This window comes from Acomys minous, assembly GCF_964271855.1.
Source record: "Acomys minous genome assembly, chromosome: 6".
Lineage (NCBI taxonomy): Eukaryota > Metazoa > Chordata > Mammalia > Rodentia > Muridae > Acomys > Acomys minous.
This window is the reverse complement of record NC_140487.1, coordinates 20,714,388-20,736,359: the sequence shown is the minus strand read 5'-3', so window position 1 is coordinate 20,736,359 and position 21,972 is coordinate 20,714,388. Positions and strand designations below refer to the sequence as shown.

The following is a 21,972-nucleotide window of genomic DNA, read 5'->3' as shown; positions in this document are numbered from 1 at the left end:
AGCCCATCCTAACCTGTCTTCTTCACAGAATTTACTTTGAGAGGTGAGGAATTTAAAAATCTGCTTCTGCTCTATGAGCTTAAACAGATGGTCCTGTCTGTGCCGTACTGCCCATGGGAAGAGCAGACAGTACTTACCACACTAAAGAAAGCCAGGCCATTGGGAAGGATGTCAATGTCTTCAGCGCCAGTTTCTGAAAGTTCAAGCAGTAGATAAATGTCATTATCAGACTCTGCTATTGGTTTAAGATAGCATAACCGTAGCTTTGTTTATCTGCCTGTCTATTTCTTTAGGGATGGATCTAATTTCTCTTTCAAGGCACCGTTGTTTTTAATAAACATCAGTCTAAACCCTTTCCTACAGTGAACTTCTGACTTTAAATGCTAGATATTTTATGTTTACTCAAATCAAAGTCAAGTTATTGCCACATTTCCGAGCATGATACAGAAACAAGTTGACATCTGCACACTTCTAGGGTAAACATCCAGATGTCTGTATAGAAGTAATTGACAACAGGGGAATATTACTTCCGCAAGGAAGGGCCCGCAATCATTTAACCATGCAAATCACCCGTCCTCCTCCCCTGCCCATTCAGTCAGAAGCAAAAAGACATTTTTCTCATTAACAGAGAGAAAACACCTGGGATTACATATTCCCTTCCCCCAAAAGGAAAAGAAACAGTGGCTATTTGTTCTCATAAGCAAACGAAGCTTCCAAATTTATCTTAAAATTATAGGAAAACTAACAAAAGAAAATTAATGAAAAGTACCATGGACCTATGCCCGCTGTAGCTTCTGACTCCAGTCTCTGGGCCAAGCTACAATTACTATTGATTGTTATTGATTGTCCGCAGTACCGTTCATACAGCATAGCAAATAATTAGGCGAAAGACTTTCCCCACGGCCTCACTGTACACATTTCACAGACAAATAATAGAGATCCAAATCCAAGGAAAGGATAAAAATGGCTTATATTAAGCCAAATCATGACACATTCTTTCAGTCAACGAGAGCCAATCTTCCTCCTTAAGACCACTCCAAAAGGTTATGGCTGAGAATATTTCTATGCTGTCAAAACCAAAAAGCACTTATGTCATCATTTGGTCTTGATTCATGACTCTGCCTGTGGGTGGTCCCCCACCCGCCTCCCAATCCCTTACTCTACCATAGAACAGAAAAAGTAAAGCATAATTAAGAACACAGGGAAGTTTGTAGCAGTAGCTCTTCTACCAGATCGTTAGAAGGAAGGCTTATACAAAGAAGCATATTCTAATGGTGGGGAGGGCCCCTGGGTCCCCACAGATAAGCTTCAGGGAACCTTTGAACCCGCTGAAGTTCTATGCACTGAAAAATGCCTTGAATATATAGAGGAGACCTTTTCTGTGACAAGCGCCCTTGGTGTGTAGGCAATCCATGAAAGGGTCTGTGCTAAGCCCCAGATGTTTAAGAATTACCAGATATCCTATTATGTTCAGCTTTTGGCATCAGATGCTATGTCGTCATCATCATCTAGGAAACCGTGGTATGTTCAGCTTTGACACTGGATGCTACAGTATCACTCACTATCATCTATGAGGTCCATGCTTGAGTTGGGAAAAAAAAAAACCCCAACAGTGTTTAAATAAGTTTAGGAGTTTAGCAGTTAGTTATCATTGGCCACAGGTCTACACCCACGTTCACACACATAGACACAATGCCCGTCTAGATATCGTTTTCTGAGTTCATATAGTAGAAACTCAGTTAACTGACTTTTTACCCCTGACAACCATTTAAGAACATTGAAATTCAGTATGTACACACTCATACATATAAAAAAGGCAGCAATAGCAAGCCACTGTTTCTGGATGGGGAAATGATGAGTGATTTTTACTTTTCCTCTTTCTGCTTTTGACATTTTCTACAGGCTACAGGTATATCTTTGTAAGGGAACTGATGCTTGGTTGTGTGGGCCTGTGTTCAATCACCAAGCCTAATGCTAAATGTATGCATAAGTGAATGAACAACTCATAAGATAAGGATATAATTTTCTACAAATAAGAGAAATGTATTAATAACTAAGAAAATGACTGTTAAAGGCACTTCATTTCAGCACATTAGACCTTTCTCCCCTCCCCCCCCTATTTAATCTTATAGCCCAAACTCTAGTGAGGAAATTGAATTTTGTGTCTTACTTATTTTGGAATGTTTTCAAGACCTACTTGCCCGTGTTATTGTCGTAGCTCCCTCTTCTAATTCAATAGCAATATCAGCAACAATAGCTACTAATGTAATCCAGTGCTTAGAAAGTATGAGCTATTTGTAAGTAATTTTCAGAACACTGAGTAGTATTGTTTTCTCATACTTTATATATAAAAGGGAAAGCCTTTGGGAGGTTAAGAAAGTTGCAAATCAATCAATCAATCAATCAGTCAGTCAGTCTCTGCCTGGGAAAGTGAGATTGGAGTCTTTTGATCTGACCTACAAGTAGCAGTCTATTGTTTAGTGAACTTTTTGTTAGACCCATAGCCCTAGAAACTCCACACTTGGGCAACAAGATAGCTCGGTGGATAGAGCTTGTCACGCAGCCCAACCATCTGAGTCTGAGTCGTGGTACCTAGAGAATCTACTCCCCAAAGTTGTCCTCTGACTTCCACACAGTGATAAATCAACAGTGAATGAACAGATGTGTGGATGGATGGATGGATGGATGGATGGATGGATGGATGGATGGATAATAGATACATTTCACTTTGTCAATTCAGTCATGGACAATTCCAAAGTTGGGGTTTTCTCCCCAAATTTTTTGCTTCAGTATCTTTCACTAAAATCGCCATCAATTCAAAGCTTGACCCTTTCTTTAACACCCTTTCTCTAGAAATTCTTCTCATTCAGCACACCTGCTTTTGACCCTTGTACATCTGCCTCAGAGAAGGCCAGCTGTTCCCAGGTTTTACACTCCCCTGCTTCTCGTTGTTGCAGAAAATATCTATTATCTGTATCATGGAAGGCCAGTGGCTTAACGGTCCTTAAACTTTCTTGCTTTCTTCTTAGCAACAGACACATAGCAACATAGCTGCCACAATTTCTTGCTGACAATGATGACCACGTGTATAAGTTCAGGTCAATGGGACATGTGGATAAAAGATATATACAACTACTGGGCAAAATAAGGTTAAAAAATGCACATTCTTTCCCATCTTATCCTGCATCAAAATGGCAACAGGTGAGGTTGTAATCTTGGACAAGAATGGGAGCAATCTGTTGGAGACAGTGTTTTATTACTTCATTAACCTTTGCTCCTGAATGACAACATGGAAAGCAGTCATATGACCACTCTCAACCTTTGACTAGACTAGCACATGACAGAAAAATCAAAACAAACTTTGTTAGCTCCAATTAATCTGAAATTCTGAAAAAAGACCAAGGTGGCCTTGAATTCATGGTGTTCCTTTTGCCTCCGCCTCCCAAGTTTTAAGCTTACAGGCCTAAACTGCCACACCTTACCTCTTTCTAAATTTTTGATTCATTACTCTGCCATATATGTCAATCTCTCAGAAAAAAAAAAGGATACTACATTGAAAAATAATTTACAAGTTATTTGAACTCTTTGGGCCTCACATTCTTATGTGTCATAGAAAGAAAAAAAGGAAATACCAGTCTGTATCACATGGGTTTGGGCTTGCTTGTTTGTTTTTTGCATAGGTAGATTGTAGAGTAAATGGTAAAAGCTCTAAATCCAAATCTAACTCAGCATGGGGGGCGGGCAGTGGGAAGAGAGCAATTGAGAAATTAAAAACTTTGTCTTAGTCCATAACTCTGAATGCCTAGAACTTGGAAAATAAAATTGTTTTGAATCTTAAGCTAAGATCAACCTAACCAATGCTTGGCATCATACTTTTTTATTATGCAGATATTGGTATTGACCTAAACTGTCAGTATGTGAAAGCTTGCCTATAATATAGACCAGGAGGAATTTAATAATGCAATGAGTAGTAAACTGATTTTCTTCACAGAAAGAATGCATCTTGTATGCTATGCAGTTAACACCTATTATTGATTAAGCCAGAAAGACATTATAATATGAAAACACTTAAAAGTTAATGAGAGTTCATTTCCAGTGGTAATAAAGGTAGCACTGTAGTATGTGTGTGTGAGTGTGTGCGTGTGTGCGTGTGTGCGTGCGTGTGTGTGTGTGTGTGTGTGTGTGTGTGTGTGTGTGTGTGTATGTTAGAGAGACAGACAGACAGAGCCACACACAGAGAGAATGTTTCTATGGAGAGAGCAGAGCGCTAGCAGGAAGGAGTCTCCACTCTTGAACAGATTAGTGTCAAAGGTCAAGTGCTCAACTACTAAACTTTGCCCCAAATAGTTCATCCTTATCCTGTGCCTACCAGGAAAAGGTGATTTTGTGTATGTGGGGATGTTGGTTCATCCAACATGATTACAAGGATGATTATTTCTTGTAATCAGAGACCATTGGACAAGCAACTGCTGTCAATATTTATATCCACAAGTTTTATTAACCACTAGAGATTGCTAGCATGGCACTCAACAAATGTTCATATGGTGTGTTCTAAGCACAGGGCAAAAGCAAAACAGAATGGGAAAAAAAGCACAATTGTAATTAGATCTAAAAATGTATCCCAAATGTGCTTCTAATCACCCATCTGCCCCGCTCTGCTGGCTGCTGAAGAGCCTCAGAGGCATTAAACACTTCAGGAGACGGGGCATAGGTGACATCTTCCCTCCCTCTCTCCAATTCCAGACAGCAGCTAACACACGTCACAACATAAAGGTCACAAACACAGACAGACGCCTGTTCAGAATACAAATGCTACAAGGCTTGTTTTCCTCAGAGGCACGCTCCATCCCAGTGAGCTGTAACGGGAACACATTTGGCAGTTTGTCCAGTAATGTGTCCGATTGTGCCCTATTGTCTTCCTGAGACTGGAAACCACAGAAGGTGGTCTTCACAGAGCCAAGGGCTGTTTAGTAATATGACAATTATTAACTCGATAGCAAAAGTAACCAAAGAGTTCAGTGACCCGGCCTCCCACTCTTGTCTCACACCCTTTATAGCTGTCTCTTGGCTCTGGCCACGTCAGTTCCGAGGCTCTTTCTATTTTCCTGCCAGGAGGCAGGGTAGAGTAAATTACTGGATTGCTTGAGACTCCACAAAACCTTCAGCTCTAGAATTGGCTCCATTAAAACACAGAAATCAAGTCAGCCTGGCTTGGGAACCTGAGTCTGGTTGTACCTCTTAAATGTCTGGAGGTCAGTAAGAAGGAGCAGGCCCACAGGAGGAGCTAGGACCAGGAAAATAGAAAACACCGATGAAGAAAGGGGACAGAACACATGAGAAAGATATAAAGACTAGGGGCCAGCAGCCGATCTGCAGAGAAACTCTTCGGTAAGCCAGATAATTTGCTTTCGCTCAAGCGAAGTTTTGCTGTATGGACTTAGTGTGGTTATAAGTAGGTGGCATTAACAGTCTTGTCAACTTGACGGTAATTCACTGACGACTACCAAAACTTGGAACATTCCCGAAAAACAACAGTTTGTCTGTGAAGGATCTATTCACAGACAGGCAAATGCTAGAGCAAGGATGACCACTAATTTTTAAGAAAACCATCAGCAGCGAAGAGAAAACACAAAGAACAGGGCAGGGGAGCCTGTGCCTTGACTGCTCATCTGACAAAGGGTTGATAGGCAGAACGCATTATGAACGCAGAGAAGCCAACAGCAAAACCAAACCAAATACCAAAATACAAAATCCAACTGAAAAATGGGCAAATGTCCCAAAACAAGCATTCATCAAAAGAAGCCACACAAAGAACAACCAAAACATTGAATATTATTAAAGAAGTACATGTCAAAAGTAAAAAGACCAAAAACTAACAAATGTTGGTGAGGATTTGGAAAAGGGGAAAAATATTACCTGGTGGTGGCATGTGTGCACGTGCATGCGTGCAACTAGAGTATAAATGATATAGTCATTATAAATAAGAGTGCAGGGGTTCATAAAACTGAATCAAATGTCCTATGATCTAGAGATCCCTCCATTGGGTAGCTGTCTAAGGAGATAAAGTCATTGAACGAAAGAAATACCTGCATGACTGTGCTTATTGCAGCACTATTTGCAGCAGCTGAGACATAAAATCAATCAAGATGTCCACCCATGGATGAGTAGACATAAAAGGGCAAAATCTTGAGTCAACCGTGAGGTTACGTGCTTCTCGTCACAACACTCAAGAGGCTGGGGTAAGGAGATCATGAGTTAGAGGCCAGATTGAGCCAACCAACAACGGCAAGGCCAACCTGGGCTACGCCATCAGCTGTCCCCCAAACCAGAAACAACCAAAACACTTTTATACAATAAAAACAGAGAAGCATTTGCAGTAATATGGCTAGAACTGGACACAATCGTATTGTCAGAACAGCCAGGCTTAGAAGAATGTATGGACACCTGTCCTTACTCAGTTGTGGGAGTAAAAAATAAAAAATAAGAAAAAAAAAGTTTGTCACACAGAAATAGAGACTATAACAGAGGTCTCCAAGATGCTAGGAAGACCAGGGACAGGGGACAAGCAGGCTGAGTAATTTGTACCAAAAACTGGTTGGAAGCTGTGCTGAGGTTCCAGGGAACAGTGGGGTAAGTGCCGTCTATACTCACTAAGCAGGCCCTTAAAAATAACGAAAAGGGGGCTGGAGAGATGGCTCAGTGGTTAAGAGCACTGACTGCTCTTTCAGAGGTCATGAGTTCAATTCCCAGCAACCACATGGTGGCTCACAACCATCTATAATGTGATCTGATGCCCTCCTCTGGTACATTCAGGCAGAGCTCTGTATACATAATAACAAATAAATCTTGAAAAAAAAATAAATAAAAATAACGAAAAATTCAAAGCTTGAAGACATTCAACACCTAGTTGTAATAGTATCTGAGGAGACAGTAATCTGATTCATTTAATTTAATTATTACAGATTGCATATATGTATAAAATTATAATACTGTACCCCAAGGAAACATAAACAGTTACTATTCAAAAAATAAAAGTTAAGAAAGGAAAATCATCTCAAAAACTCCATACGTTTGGCGTAATTAACAAACAAGGCTTTGTTTGATGCCCCTTATGTACACCTATATACCAAGCAGGAGACAGCTAGTTGCATTCCTTTACGTTTGTGTTTTGTTCCTAGGCTCTGCTACTTATATATGGCATATTAAAAATTAATGTTTTTTAAAAAATAATCTATGGTCAGCCAGCTTTAACAAAATATATTGCACTGTACTCTCTGCTCTTAAGAGTGTTAATGTATTTCATGTAATATTTACAAATATGGCATAACTTTGTAGACAGAGACAACACTACAATATCGTGGGCTTAAAGAGTACAATGGCAGTCTTGTGCACTGCTACCTTGAGGGTAGGTTGGAAGGTCAGTCAGTTACCAGTTTCCCCAATTTGGTCTTTAGTTCAATATTTGTCTTATTTTCTCCTTCTTCCCATTTCTATCTCTTTTCCTCTTTTTTCTTCTCCCTTATTTCCTTCCTTTTCTCCTTTCTCCTCAAACAAACACACACAAACACAAACACAAAAACTCTCAAAGATTAAAAAACAAAAAATAAATCTCCCTTGTGGCAGCATCCAGATTGTAGTTTAGTATTTTTCACTTCTACCATTATCTACTTTGAGATATTTGGGGCACTCTGATGAAGACTGTGCGAATGTAGAAACTGTTTCCTGTGACCTGACAACAGGGCGTGCTCTTCTACACCTGACAATTCCTTTGGTTTTAAAATATTAGGCGCCTCAATAAAAATAAACACCTGGGGCTCTTTTTTTTGCTTCTGAGGTAGTCTGTGGAATTCTTTTGCTAAATTAACACGATCAAGATGAGATTCCTCTGGGAAATGCTCTGTAGTTTGAATAGGAAACGATAAGGTGGGAGATTGGAACGAGCAACCCGATGGGTAAACAAGTGTGGCATCTTTGACAACAGACTATTTTCTAGCCTCAAAAGCTCAACATGCTAACCCATTCTTGTAACAGCAGCGCTTCTGAGGTAGCAGCAACTTCGATTGCTGGAAATCTAAGAACAGCCCGAGCTGCACACTGACTTCTAGCCTAGCCCGGCACACAGGATACGGCATCTCTAATATGTTTTCCTTTTACTTATTCCTCTCTCATATATTATATCTCAACTGTAGTTTCCCCCTCCTCCCTCCCCTCAATTCATTACTGCGTTTTATACTTCAGATGGTTAAAATTATAAACTCAAGCATTTTATACATGTAACATTTAAATATTTAAAGAAACAAAAAGCCTCACAATATGCCTCCAGAAAAAAACTAACCTGGGCCCATGGGAACTCACAGAGACAGAATCACCAACCAAAGAGCCCGCACGGGCTGGACCTAGATGCCCTACACAGATGTAGCAGATGTGCAGCTTGGTTATCGTATGGCTTCCCTAACAAGGGGAGTAAAGGCTTTCCCTGACTTTGTTGCCTGCCTTTGAATCCCTTCCCCCTGGCTGGACTGCCTTGTCTGGCCTCAGTGGGAGGGGTATGCATAGTCCCTTGGGGGCCTCCCCTTCTGTAGGAAAGATTGGTGGGAACTGGTGGGGTGTGAGGGTGGAACTGGGAAGAGAGGAGGGAATGGGATCAGGCTGTGAAGTGATTAATATATTTATATGAATAAGTAATTGGAAAAAATATACCAAATGTGCATTAGAGGGAGACTCAACAAATAAATCATAGAACATAAAAATATTCAAAACAACAAGCAGTTTGAGGCCAGCCTGGTCTATACAGTAAGTTCCAGGCTGTAGTCAGGGCAACACAGTGAGACTCTGTCTCCAACAACAACAACAACAAAAACAACAACAAGAGAAACACTGAGGTATGGCTAAGGTGGCAGCTCCGTTGATAAAGTGCTGCCGTTGCAAACACAAAGACCAGAGTTGGCTCCTGGCTAGGCAAATGAGAGATGATGTTTCAGAACAAAATGAAGAAAGCAAGGTGGGTGGCACCTAAGAAACATTAGCTGAGGTTGTCCTGTACCTCCACACCTCCACACATGGATGCTCCCAATGTGCACCTGCACACACATGCACCTGTGAGTGCGTGTACACACACACACACACTCACACACACACACAGAGGCACCTGTACATACCTAAGAGATGTCTGCCAATTCGCAGAGCGCTCACACCAGGAATAAGGAGAATAAAGCAAGAAAAATAGCCCCTAAGGTGCTGTCTGTGACAACAGGCATGTGCATCTTTGCACTAAGTATATCAGGGGGTGATAAAAAAGTTTTACCTCTAGGGTTATTTCTGGGAATGAGTGAAGTGTGTGTCATTTGCCACTTTAGATTACACTTGAACATATAATGGTCATAGGAACTTTTCACGGGCAGTAGGGGGCGGCTGTTAAAAAGGAAGGTAACTATGTGAACATAAGAGGTCAAAGCATAGTATTGAGTGGAAAAACTCTGGTTCGAAAATACTCAAATTTTATTTAACAGTGTTGCTGGCTATAAGGAGCAGGATACTTATGTGTAATATATATTTTAATTTTCTTAAAAAAACAAACAAACAATTCCAATGTCTCTCCCATGGCCACATGCTGTCTTATAAATGCTGGGAGGGGCACAATGCTGCTCCTTCCCATATCACATCTCCTAGAGTATTCTGAAGAAAGAGCCCAAGAGTTCTAAAGCCTAAAACCTTCAGTCTCAAGACAAAGGCAACAACATCAGGAACTAAGACGAAGACCAAGCTGTGTCCCTGTTCATGCTACAGGGGTGAGCAGGTCCAGAAGAGGACACGCGTGTTCTCACATGTGTCTCTAATCACACCGTGAGCTGCCTTTAAGAAAAGCCAGTCTTTCTATCACCCATTGATAAGTTAACAGGAACTGCTAAGAGTCTACGAAGTCCTGGGGACTTTGGTAGATGGCAAAGGTAAAAACCAACAAGACAGGGACTCTGCCCTAAAGGAAACTGCAGAGAAGGTGGAGGGGCCCTCAGAGTCTGTGCAGATCTCTCGTTCACTCGTTCAGCTGCAGACTCAAGCTGCTCGGAAAAGCTGCTGCTGAGACTCAGGCCTCATGGTGCATCCTAAATAGAGTCAAGAGGGCAGGGCCCACCCCAATTATTTTCCCATCAGCCTGTTCACAGCTTCTTTGGGTTTGAGTGAGAAAGGCTTCCCAGTTACAGAAACCGGTTGGGAAAGATTAGGTGGTGTGGCTTGGTTGGAGTGGGTGTGGCCATGTCGGATGAGGTGTGTCCCTTGGGGTAGGCTTTGAGGTTTCAAAAGAAGGCCCAGTTTTTCCTGCCTGCGAACTGTGGATCAGATGTGAGCTCTCAGCTGCTGCTGCAGTGACATGCCTGCCTGCCTGTTTCTGCACGCCCGGCCATGATGATCATGGACTATCTCTCTGAAATTATAAGCAAGGCCCCAATTAAATGCTTTCTCCTATAGGTTGCCTTGCTCATGGTGTCTCTTCGCAGCACCAGAACAGTAGCTAACACACCACAGGTATTGTTTCCAGTAAATAGTAGTGTCAATTACAGGTCAGCGATAAAGAGCAGATGCTGGTGGTGACAGGAGAGTGAGCAAGATCAATACTGCCCCCGCTGATGTAGACTATACCAGCTTTCCAAATTCCCACCACTAGCTGACCACAAAAATATCAGAACCCAGACTTCTGGGGGCTTGTAAAGTTTCAGCAGCACAAACACAACTCACAGAAGTCCCTAAGGGAACCAAAGAATAGTCAAACAATAAACACATACACAATTAATCAGCCTAAGAAAGAAGAAATACAGGAAGGCTAAGATCAAAAGGGATGGGCCATCGAGGTACCTGCTGACCAAATGAGATGTACTAGTAATTGCCGAACGGCAGGAAGGGCATGTACAGCAATGCCAGTCGGCACTGACCCGCATCAGCAGACTCAATCTCATACATACCGATTCCTTTAATGAGGTGGCAGTTTGGAAGGTCTACGGATTCCACTTCCCTGGAGGCTTTAAGTCGACTTCTGTTGGGAAACAAAAGAAAACTATTTGGGTAGGTGTTCCCTGATTCAGCTCAGAAAGGGTTTTAAGGGGCACAGGGCAAGCCATAAAATGGGCGAAAGAAGGAGAGGGAAGTCGAGTGTAGAAACCTGCAAAACGCAAGAAAAACACATTAGCCGTATGGAGCGTTCAGTTCGCCATATGGGCAGGGCTGAAAGACAGAACCGTGGACTCAAGAAATACCACATGCGTGCAATTTCCTGGGCAAACATAAACATAGCACCAGCTCGCTCTTCTCTGGGCTCTGTCCTGGGAAGGGAGCGCAGGTGTCTAGCCAGAAGCTCAACTTTCTATAAGGATCCAAAGGAGGAGGAAAAGGGACAGTGAACCTCCCACTGTGAAAAGAGATTAAGCTGGAGAAAAGAGGTGACTGGGATGGCAGTCATGTGGCCCAATGGGTACAGAGGCCTGCTGCCAAGCCTGGCTACCTGAGTTTCCTCCATAGGGCCCACGTGCAGGGAGAAGAAAACATCCCACAAGTGGTCCTCTGCCCCTATAATGTTATCCTTCTCATCCCAGGATGCATACAAAGCAAAACTATGGATATAATTTTCAAAAGTAAGAAAGAAGGGCTGAGGTTATGACTTGCATTGGCAGAGCCTGTCCTGACTCACAGCAGGGCTCTGCGTTTGACTCTCATCAGGTCAAACCCAGTGTGGTGGCAAAAGGCTTCAGCTCCAGCACTCAGGGAGTGGAGGCAGGAGGATCAGAAGTTCAAGGCCACCACCCTTGAGGTCACAGAGAGGTTGGGACCCAGCCTGTGACACATGGGAGCATGCTTCAAGTATTAAAAATATTTAAAAGGAAGTAGCAGTTTCTCAGAGCCTGACACCCAGCAGAGACTCATTAACTTGGGTTATTAAGGGATTTACAAAGTTGCCATCCTTATGAAAATATTTTGGATGGTAAGTTTGGAAAGCGACAATAACATTTGTAACTAGCAAAAAATGCTTGCTAAGTTGTGGGAGGTGCTTAAGGAAGACAAATAAAAAGTAACAAAAGACTGTTGAGTCTGGTGGGCTAGCTCTTGTTTCCATTCCAGCCCCAGAGGCCCGCCAGGCAGTCTGGGCCAACACACATAGCAACTTTTATTTTGAAAGTAGCATATTCTAGGCTTTCTGTTGCCCCGCCCCCTCTGTTACCCATGTTTTGCAACCTGTAAAATGACAACTGGGCTGCAGGGAATGCCACATTTCCCATAAGCCACACATTTAAGAGTCAAAACAGCAGTTGCTTTGTGGTCTTTCCTGTTGCAGTCTCTGCCTTCCATATCTGAAGAAGAGGAAAGCCCACCGGCTTAGCCAAATGGAAGATGCCTGGGGCCTAGATAACCCACCACCTATGCGACATACCAACTAAACTTTGTAGCTATAGCTGCTCATAGCATATGTAACATTAAGAAATAAAATGTTTTAAAGTTTATTATTATTATTATTGTATGTGTGGATAGTGTGTGTGTGTGTGTGTGTGTGTGTGTGTGTGTGTGTGTGTGTGTTAAGAGGATGATGGTGAGGTCAGAGGGCAATACTGTAGATTTGGTTCTGTTCTTCCACCTTTACACAGGTTGTGAGGACAGAGTTTATCATGTCAAGCTTGTACAGGAAGCTGGGCCATCTTTCTGGTGCCAAAATAAAAATAATACAATCAACCAGCATTATATTCCTTGACAGAGCCATAAAGCAAATAAATACCATGTGAGTATATAAATGCAGTAAAAACACATTATACAAATGAAAGTTTTAAAAACTCATGTAATAGGGTATAATAAATATTAGCTCCACATGTCCGTGGAGCAATTCAAGAAGCAAATTACAACAACAAGAAGAAGAAGTGTAAATAATTGAAGTAGCTGTAGCAAGAACAGTATTGACAAAAAATGATGCCAGTGGTCACAGTGATCAAAGGGAGAAATAGTAAAAATATCTATACTTTGGCATGGGTCTAAGTTGGCCACTATTTTATGTGATGTACCTCAGTGAATTCATTCAATTCTCTAACTAACCTCAGGAACTGGGTACCATCAGTCCCACCTTAAACATAATAAAGCCACCTCAGAGAGGCAGGTGCAAGTTTCCTTGCAACTCTATGGCAGCCTTTGCTCTTCTCATGGTACTTTTCTCACGCATATGTGAAGAGATCTGCGTTCTTGAGTTATCAGCAGCACAGCCATGACCCCTGGCAGGTCACTGGCTCTCCTCAGGTCTCTGGTTTCCTCACTGATACAGTAAGGCTCAGCCTAGGAAACTTTCAGGTTCCACTGATGACGTTGTGCAGCTCCAGAATCGTGCAGTTACATCTAACCAATGGCATCTAATAGGCGTCCTCTGTTGGCCTGGATGCTGATTTTGTACAACTTGTTTACAAAGCCTGCTGGACTACACAGAACTAGCGATAATGACGGCTCCATCCTACCCTTCTCAAAGGAGAACAGGATGACCATTATGTTGATGAGCTATGAGGCTAAATGTAATCTGTTCTGGGTAACAGGTTCAGATGTACTTGGATGGCACAGTGTGAGGCATTTGCTTCAGAGTGAACGTGGGTGACTAAAGAGGGTTCGTTGCACCATGGCATCTTTATGATTGCAGCTTACCTATTACTCAATGCTGCAGAGTCCCTCGAGAGCTGAATATGACTTTACTAGTCAAATAATTTTCACCTGGCTCTTCTTTATTATAAAAGGGCAAGGAGATTTACTTCAGTCCTCTGTGGCCCAGTTGCCCCAGGAGGTAACTGTCAGCTCTTTTCCCTGGGAGGGCTCTCTGTCTATTATAGCTATTAGGGTTCTATAGACCCTAGAGGCAATGGCTCCCCAGAACTAATACCATTTCCACTTCTCACCCTTCTTTCACTCCTCACCACTGTGGAGGTTAGAAGACGCGACGTTTGTGTCTAGGTGTAACCGTACGAGTTAAGTTTTGAAAACGCGTGTTCCTAATGGGGAAGACCCAAAAAGAGGGCCAGCTGCCGTCTCCTTCCTCCTCCACATATACCATGCAGAGCACATCAGCAGCCATTCTGCACTCTTGAGAAGGATGGGACCATAGTCAAGAGTGACGGGTTAAGTCATACAAATATGCAAATAAGCCAGTTGCTTGATTCCGGTGTGATTGTCTCAACACAGGAAAGTTACTCCGCAAGGGTAGGCAGGGCTTTCAAAGGCTTTGAGCTATCTTGCTACAAACAATGATAGTCATTAGCTAGAAATCAGTCTCTTTTTTAGTCTGGAGACAGCGGTCCCCACCCAGACTGGGTCCAGACAGTGTTGTTTGCTATCACTTTACCTGACCACAGGTCGCAGTAAGATATACAACACAATGGTGCAGCGGGAACCCTGCAGCTACCAAAAAGCCTTTCTCTTCCCCGAGTCTCACTGCCTTTCAGTTGTAAAAAGTTGACATGGATTTATCCTCTGTGAAAGCGTGTGTATAAAAAGAGGCCTTTGTCTTCTATGCACAGACTTAGGACGCCCTGTGGAATTTACGGCCCCTGCAATGCTTGCACTAGGTAACTGGAATTTGTGCTTAGTCACGTAAACCTGGGGAATTTTGGTCAATCGTAGAGAAGCCAGGAAGCTATGTGGAACTGGGCCATAGTGTGCTAGAAAGTGTAGAGCTGGCCTAGAGCGCTGATGCAGGGCTAAGGAATTCCCTCCCTGTCGGACCTACCAGCTAATCTCTCCAGGAGTCAATTATTTACCTGTGAATTAGAGAAAGGAAGCTTTCTGTTTAAGAAGGCAGTGGAGGCAGAAAAGGAAAAGGCCATTTTCCCCAAGTGTCAGTAAGGGTACCTTTGGGGTTGAGTAAATAGATGAGCTGGTAGGGGACATGCCTAGCACACAGAGCCCTCATTTTGGTCCCTAGCTCCACAAAAACTAGGTTTGGCTGCATAAGTCTGTAATCCCAGAACTACAAAGGAAATTTGAAATCAGCCTGGGCTGACATGAGACCATGAATGTATGTATGTATGTATGTATGTATGTATGTATGTATGTATGTATTACTTTATTTTAAGGTTCATTTATTTATTGATTAATACAAAAGCTCTACACTTATATAATGTATGGGGTGTGCATGTATGGTGTGTGTGTGTGTTGTATGCATGTGTGCATGAATGTGTACATGCATGCATGTGTGGAGGCCAGAGGTCAATCTCAGTTGTCTAACTTTGTTTTTTCTTTTTAATTTTTATTTTATGTGCATTGCCATGAGGGTGTCAGCTATAGGATCTAGAGTTACAGACAGTTGTGACTACCATGTGGGTGCTGGGAATTGAACTTGGGTCCTCTAGAGAAACAGTGTTCTTAACCGCTAAGCCATCTCTCCAGACCCTCAGTTGTCTACTATAATAGTTGTCCACAGGGGGCTGGAGATAGAGCACTGGCTGCTCTTGCAAAGATCCTGAGTTCAATGCCCAGCAACCACATGATGGCTCACAACCATCTATAATGAGATCTGGTACCCTCTTCTGTCCTACAGGCTCTACACGGAGGTACAACACTGTGTACATAATAAATCTTAAAAGAAAAGAAAAAAAATAGTCATCTGCATAAATTTTTGAAAGAGGATCTCCTACTAAACTTGTAACTCACTGATTGGCTAAATTGGCTGGCCAATGAGCTTCAGGGATTTCCCTGTCTCTACTCCTCATTGCTACCCAGTGCTGGGTTTATAGATGGACACTTATGCAGGTGGCTTTTCCATGGATGCTCGGATCTGAGTCCTCATGCTTGTCTAGTGCCCACTTTACTGATGGAGGATCTCCCTAAGCACAGAAGTCCTATATCTTGAACAACATGATCAGCACATAGTAGTACCACAATAAATGATAAGGAGGAGGATGGCCAAAAACATAAATAAAAAGATTGCCCTTTCTGGAGTGGTCAGAAGAAAACTCTAGAACTTCCTGTTAGAGCTTTGATAAAAGGCATCAAGCATCAGCCACTGAGATGCCTCGGGGGCTAGAGTTACTTGCCACCCAATCTTCTTGATCTGAGCCTTATTCCCAGAAGCTAACATAGATAGAAAGAACTGAGCCGGGCGTGGTGGTGCACACCACACCTTTAATCCCAGCACTCGGGAGGCAGAGGCAGGCGGATCGCTGTGAGTTCGAGGCCAGCCTGGTCTACAAAGAGAGTCCAGGACAGATAAGGCTACACAGAGAGACCCTGTCTTGAAAAACAGAACAAAACAAAAAGAGAAAAGAAAGAACTGTCTTCCAGAAGTTGTCCTCTGACCATATTCACACACACACACATGCACACACACTAATGACAATAAAATATTTTAAAGTTTTGAAGTTATAAGCATCAAGCTTGTGTCTTGGGGTTCCTGCCCACGCTTTGTTCTCTAATGTACTCGAGTTTCATGACTCCTCCACATCTGTCTTTGCGATAGACAGCAACTAGCCTGGGAGTGCCAGCCCACCTCTACTTTCTCCTCTGTTGCTCAGGAAGGGAGGGACAAAAGGGTGGTAATGGAGCCGCAACCTCCCCTGGGAAATGTAGCCAGCTTCAGCTCAATGGGATAAATGACAACTTCAATGACATCTATCCATCAGGGACAAACTTAACGAAAATTTATCCATTGTTTATCTAAAAACTCAAGTTGAAATGTAAGTGGACACCCTGGGAGAGAGAAACAGCTTGACAGCCAACGTCCCATCTTTAATAATTGAATAAACAGTTAGAAGGCACTGGTTACAACAAAAAGAGCAGCCCTTTCTCCTTCCTCTGAAAAGCCTTTCCTGCAGGGAGCTTAGAGCATGCTGCTTTTTGAAGTCGACTCTGAGGGTCTGAGAGGAGAAGGTTGTTGCATTTGATCATGTCGCCACACTGCAGGCAAGAAAGGCTGCCTATGCTCTGGTCCATGGCCGCCATATGCAGTAGAGAGTGCCCAGTTAAATCTGCCAATGATGTCCCAAACTGCGTGCTTATACTAAAAATTTGTTATATGCTAAAAAAAAAAAAAAAAAAAAAAAAAAAAAAAAAGGAAAGGGGCTGCTGAGATAGCTTACTTGGTAAAGTGTTTCCTGCACAAACACCAGGCCCTGAGTGTGATCCTTATTAGCACACATGTGGAAACTGTACACAGTAGTGCAGGTTTGAAAGTCCCATACTGGAGAGGCAGAGATAGAAGGCGCCACGGAGTCAGCAGCTGGGGAGCCAGTCTAGCTGACTCGGTGAGCCCTTGGCTCAAAGAGAGACGGGTTCAAAACATAAGGCAGGAAGCAATGGAGGAAGGCGCTAAGTGTTTACCTTCAGCCTCCACATAAACATACACACATACAGACAAATGCATACATGCACAAACATACACATAGCAGATATACACACAAAATGATTCTCTGTTTTCCGAAAAGTCAAACTTAGCCGTGAAACCTGATAGTTTTGGGGGAGGGTTGGGGGAGACCTAACTGTTACAACATTTACCACGCACACGCATGCACACGTTCTTATAGCACCCTATTTGGAGCTTCAACTAGCCAATGAAGTCACCACGTCACCAGCTACAAAATCACTGCTCATCAAAGTTTATCTTAGTCTGGGCTTTATAAAAAAGAGAGTTTGCCCCAAATTGTAAATTGCCTACCTTCTGCATTCAGTGTGTGTGTGTGTGTGTGTGTGTGTGCATATGTCTGAGTATATGTCTATGTGTCATGTGTGTTTGGATGTGGATGCATGCACCCATGTGCATACATATAGAAATGAGGTAAGGAAGTTGGGTGCCTTCCTCTTTATCACCCAGAGACAATCTGGGGTCACAGGCATGCATGGCCCTGTTTGATTTTTATGTGCGTCCTTTGGATTTAACTCAGGCCCTCATACTTTTACCATAAGCCCTCTTATTAGCCATCTCCGCCCGCATAGACTGGGGGCTGTATTTACTTTTTCTTAATTTGTAACTATACTTGGCACTCTAAGGGACTTGAAATGTGGACCTTAAGGTTAATTTTACAAACAGGGAAAGTTGACTACCGATTTGGAAAAATTCAGCTTGCTGAAACACTGATGATCTGACCATTGGGAGTGACTGAATGAATCCAAGAATTTTCATGTCCTCGTGTTTTGTTTGTTTGGTTTAGTTTTTGGTGTGGGGATTTTTTTTTCGGGGGGGGGTGTTTTGTTTTTTGTTTGTTTTGTGTTTTTGTTTTTTGCTTTCAAGACAGGACTTCTCTGTGTAGCCTTAGCTATTCTCAACTCACCTTGTAGACTAGGCTGGCCTCAGACTCATAGAGATCTGCTGCCTCTGCCTCCCAGAATGCTGGGATTACATGTGAGCACCACTGCATGTGGCTTCATGTCCCGTTTTTAACACAGAAAGCTGAACACAGTCCAAAAAAATCACCTAGCTGATAAGACCTCAAAGAACACAGGAAACAAAACTAGGTGTGTACAGCAAACTGGACAGCTTCTGCCAAGTGAAACAACCAACCCACGGAACGGGAGGATGCATCTGCGATGCATTTGATAATAGCCAAGATGTGTAAGAAACATGCAGAGCTCATTAGCCAAATATAGCAAAGCAAACACACAAAACCCCAACAGTCCCGATTCCCAATAAGCAAAAGCCCTGAGTAGAGATTTCTTAGAAGACAAATGATGGCCAACATGCTCAGAAAGAAATAAGCAGCAGCATCCCTAATTATCAGGGAAATGCAAATCAAACTCTTCAAGAGAGATACTTTCTCAGTCTAATTAGAGTGACTGCTGCCAAAAAAAGAGGCAAAAGAGGTGAGCGCATCTCTATGCTAGAGCTTGGACACATGGTTCCACACATGTTGGCACTGGCACCACTGAGCCACACACCCTGCTCAGAAAGAGAAGCTTGATTCACTGAGGGGTAATGCAAAGTCCTATGCCACTGTGGAACTGACATGGAGATGCCTTACTGCTTGTGAAAGTAAGAAGCACCATCTAGGTCCAGCAGTCCACAACTGGATATACACCCAAAGGGAATGAAGCTTGTGCTGACGAGACACTTGCATTGCAAGGGTTTCTCAACACTGTACATAATAACCCCTAAAGGGGACTATCCAAGCACCCACCAACAGACAAATGCAAAAAGCCAGTGTGGTGGACTTGTACCATGGGTACAGTGAGGGACAGTGATGACAGAGAAAGTGTGCTGTTGCCTTTGGGTGATCCTCGTACTCAGGCGACTGAGCCAAGAAGATTTTCATGACACAGATGCCGGTCTGGGATGGACTGAGGTCTCGTGTCTTAAGGAGGCAGAAGGAAGGAGACGAGGAAGAAAAACTGGAAAGATCATAGATATGTGTGAGAGTTACTAAGAAAAATTGAGGTAGAGCAGTGATTAGCCAAGGCTGGGATGAGCCAGTGGTGGCAGAGAGACTGGCCAAAGGGTACAAAACTGTGATCATAAGATAGGCAGTGCAGTGTATAATAGTGTATGCTTCAAAGTAGAAAGAAAGGATTTTTAATATTCTCACTCCCCCAAAAATAGCAAGTGTTTAAGGTGACTGCTGTGCTGATCATTACCAATCTCATTATATATATGTATATATATATAGAAAATATATTCAATATATATTGAAGCATTAACATTGTAGCCTATAAGTATGTGCATTTATCATATATTGATCAAAACCAAAACATGGCCCAAACCCACCCAATTCGTGAATGTTCTGCAGGATCAGAAGCATTTACATAACATGACAATGAAGGAACATTGCCATTTCTCCATGTTCCAATTCGCGCGCGCACGCGCACACGCACACGCACACACACACATACACTTCTCCCACTGCCTTATCACCAAACAGAACTGCAGCTGGAGGACGTTGGTGTTGTCTTGCAAGCCACACTATCACTCTGGGTTTGTCTCTCATTTCTGGGGACCCAGTCTGGGTCTCCTTTATCATTTCCAAACTGCTGTGCTGCTTTAACTGCTTTCCCCACGGCTAATACCGTAGCTCTCAACGAGGGCGATGTATACTGTATGTGAGAATCAGGAAGAGCGTGGGATGCTCCGTGTTTTGGTTTGGTAGCGTGGGGCTGGAACCCCGAGCTTCATGCACACTAGGCAAGTGCTCTGTCGCTGAGCTACACTGCAGATCATTAGGAAAGCCATCACAGAAAAGCAAATCCTGTGTGTCACGATGGTGCAGTACCTGTAATAGCCGAAGTCAGGAGACCAAGGCCAGACTGAGCTTCAAAGTGGAGGCTTCTCAGTGAGACTTCATCTCAAAACCAAGAATTATATTTTTAAAAAAAGAAAGAAAGAAAGAAAGAAAGTAAAGAAAAAAGCACCCCCAAACTCCAAGGTCTAGGCCCCATCCGGAACAATTGAATTCATTTGGTGCCACTTGGACATCAGCGTCCAAGAGATCCTAGTATCCAGGCAACGTTGTCCCTTGGGCTCATTTGTACAGTACAAGACTCCTTAGATCAGCTTGCTGCGAAACAGCCAATGAGCAGCAGTGCTGCCCTTTTGCCTACCAGAGAGAGGCCCAACTTTGCAGGCCAAGCATACCCTTCAGACTTGCCCTGCCCTTCTCATCTGACTTCATGCTGCCGCTCAGAACACCTTCAGAAGACTTGTCTTCTCTGTTTAACCCTATGAAGGGTTCCATTCTCCTGTCTTGGATAGCCAGTCCCTATATTTCTCTCCTCTCTTGTATCAGAAAGGATTTCCTTTACAGTTTCCAGTTCTCTCCAGGAACCTCGGGCAGAGGGCGTACCTACTACCTAGGCGCCCAAACGTTCTGAAACTCTTTTTGCAAGAAGCTTTTTAAAAAAGTTTGAATTAGTAACTTGGAAGTATGATGTCTACCCAGATTTTCTCTGTAGTTAAAAATTTGACAACCGCTCGCTCTGCTACTGGAGCTCTGGTGAAAAAATAAGGAAATGATGTAAGAAACAGTAGCTCTCTCTCTCTCTCTCAAGCGTCTTTGATCTCCAGCGCCAAGACTGGAGTGCTGAAGTTTCCCCAACTATTATGCTGGGGAGAGATGGGTTCCGGCTGCTGAGAACAGCACCAGTGACCTGAAATAAAGCTGTATAATTAAAGCGTCCACGCATGAGTAATAGTTTTGTTTTCAAATTAAAGCACTGGGTTTGCCCTTGGGGAATTTGTAAAGCTCTCGCTTGTCGGCCTAGGCTGAGAAGCCTCGCCACCAGCAAAGGCTGGGAAACTTTTCACAAAGTGTCTGGGTTGCGGTGGCAGTGGGCTGGGCAGGCTGTATGGAGCACCGGTAGTGATCCAAAGTTCTTCCTTCCATCCGGTCCCCCGAGCGGCAGAAGCTCTATTGCAGGTTCCCCTGCAAGCAGTTCGGCCATCCCAGACTGGGGGACCCGCGGCGACCCGGGACCCTCGACAACACATACCTGAGCGCCAGGAACCTCTCGCCCAGCAGCGCCAGCCCAATGCCCAGCAAACTCAGGGCCACCAGCCGGCCCATGGCGCGGGACCCGCCCGCCGTGCGGCTCCGGCCTGACCGGGACGCTCGGGACGCTGGGCCAGCTCCCCGCCCCGAGCGCAGGGTTGCGCCCGATCCCCGCCCCAAGCGCCGGCTGTGCAGCCCAGGCTCCGCCCGGCGCCGCGGCCTCGGAGCACAGCCGCACATGCCCGCGTGGGAACCAGACTGAACTTGACTCTGTTCACAAACACCCAGCCAATCCGCGCGCAGCTGCACCTGCTCATCTCCCTGAAAACTTTAGGGTGACCTCTGTAGAGTTTTCTTGTTTTAGTTGTTTGGGGTTTGCTTTTAATGTTTTGATCTGGTGTTTGGGGGACTCCACCCCCTTTTTTAAATTTTTTTTTTTTGGTTTTGAGACGTTAGGAAACAAACCCAGGGTTTTGTCCATATTAGGCAAATACTGAGCCACATTTACATAGAAAAGTTTTGTTGTTGTTGTGTGTGACATTTTTATATGTGAATGCAA

The 21,972-nt window shown here is 43.5% G+C and overlaps 1 protein-coding gene across 1 annotated transcript in view; it reads right to left on the bottom strand.

The window, feature by feature from the left end:
- LOC311599101 (uncharacterized protein) overlaps nucleotides 1-21,659 on the bottom strand; it is a 64,126-nt gene extending 42,467 nt beyond the window's left edge. Inside the window, exons 1-3 of the mRNA XM_084784752.1 lie at nucleotides 21,415-21,659; nucleotides 10,959-11,029; nucleotides 138-193 (exon numbers count right to left, since the gene is read on the bottom strand). Of these exons, the coding sequence (XP_084640878.1) occupies nucleotides 138-193; nucleotides 10,959-11,029; nucleotides 21,415-21,653 (366 nt within the window). The 5' untranslated portion in view covers nucleotides 21,654-21,659. The remainder of the gene's footprint in view (nucleotides 1-137; nucleotides 194-10,958; nucleotides 11,030-21,414) is intronic.
- Nucleotides 21,660-21,972: the final 313 nt, after the last annotated feature.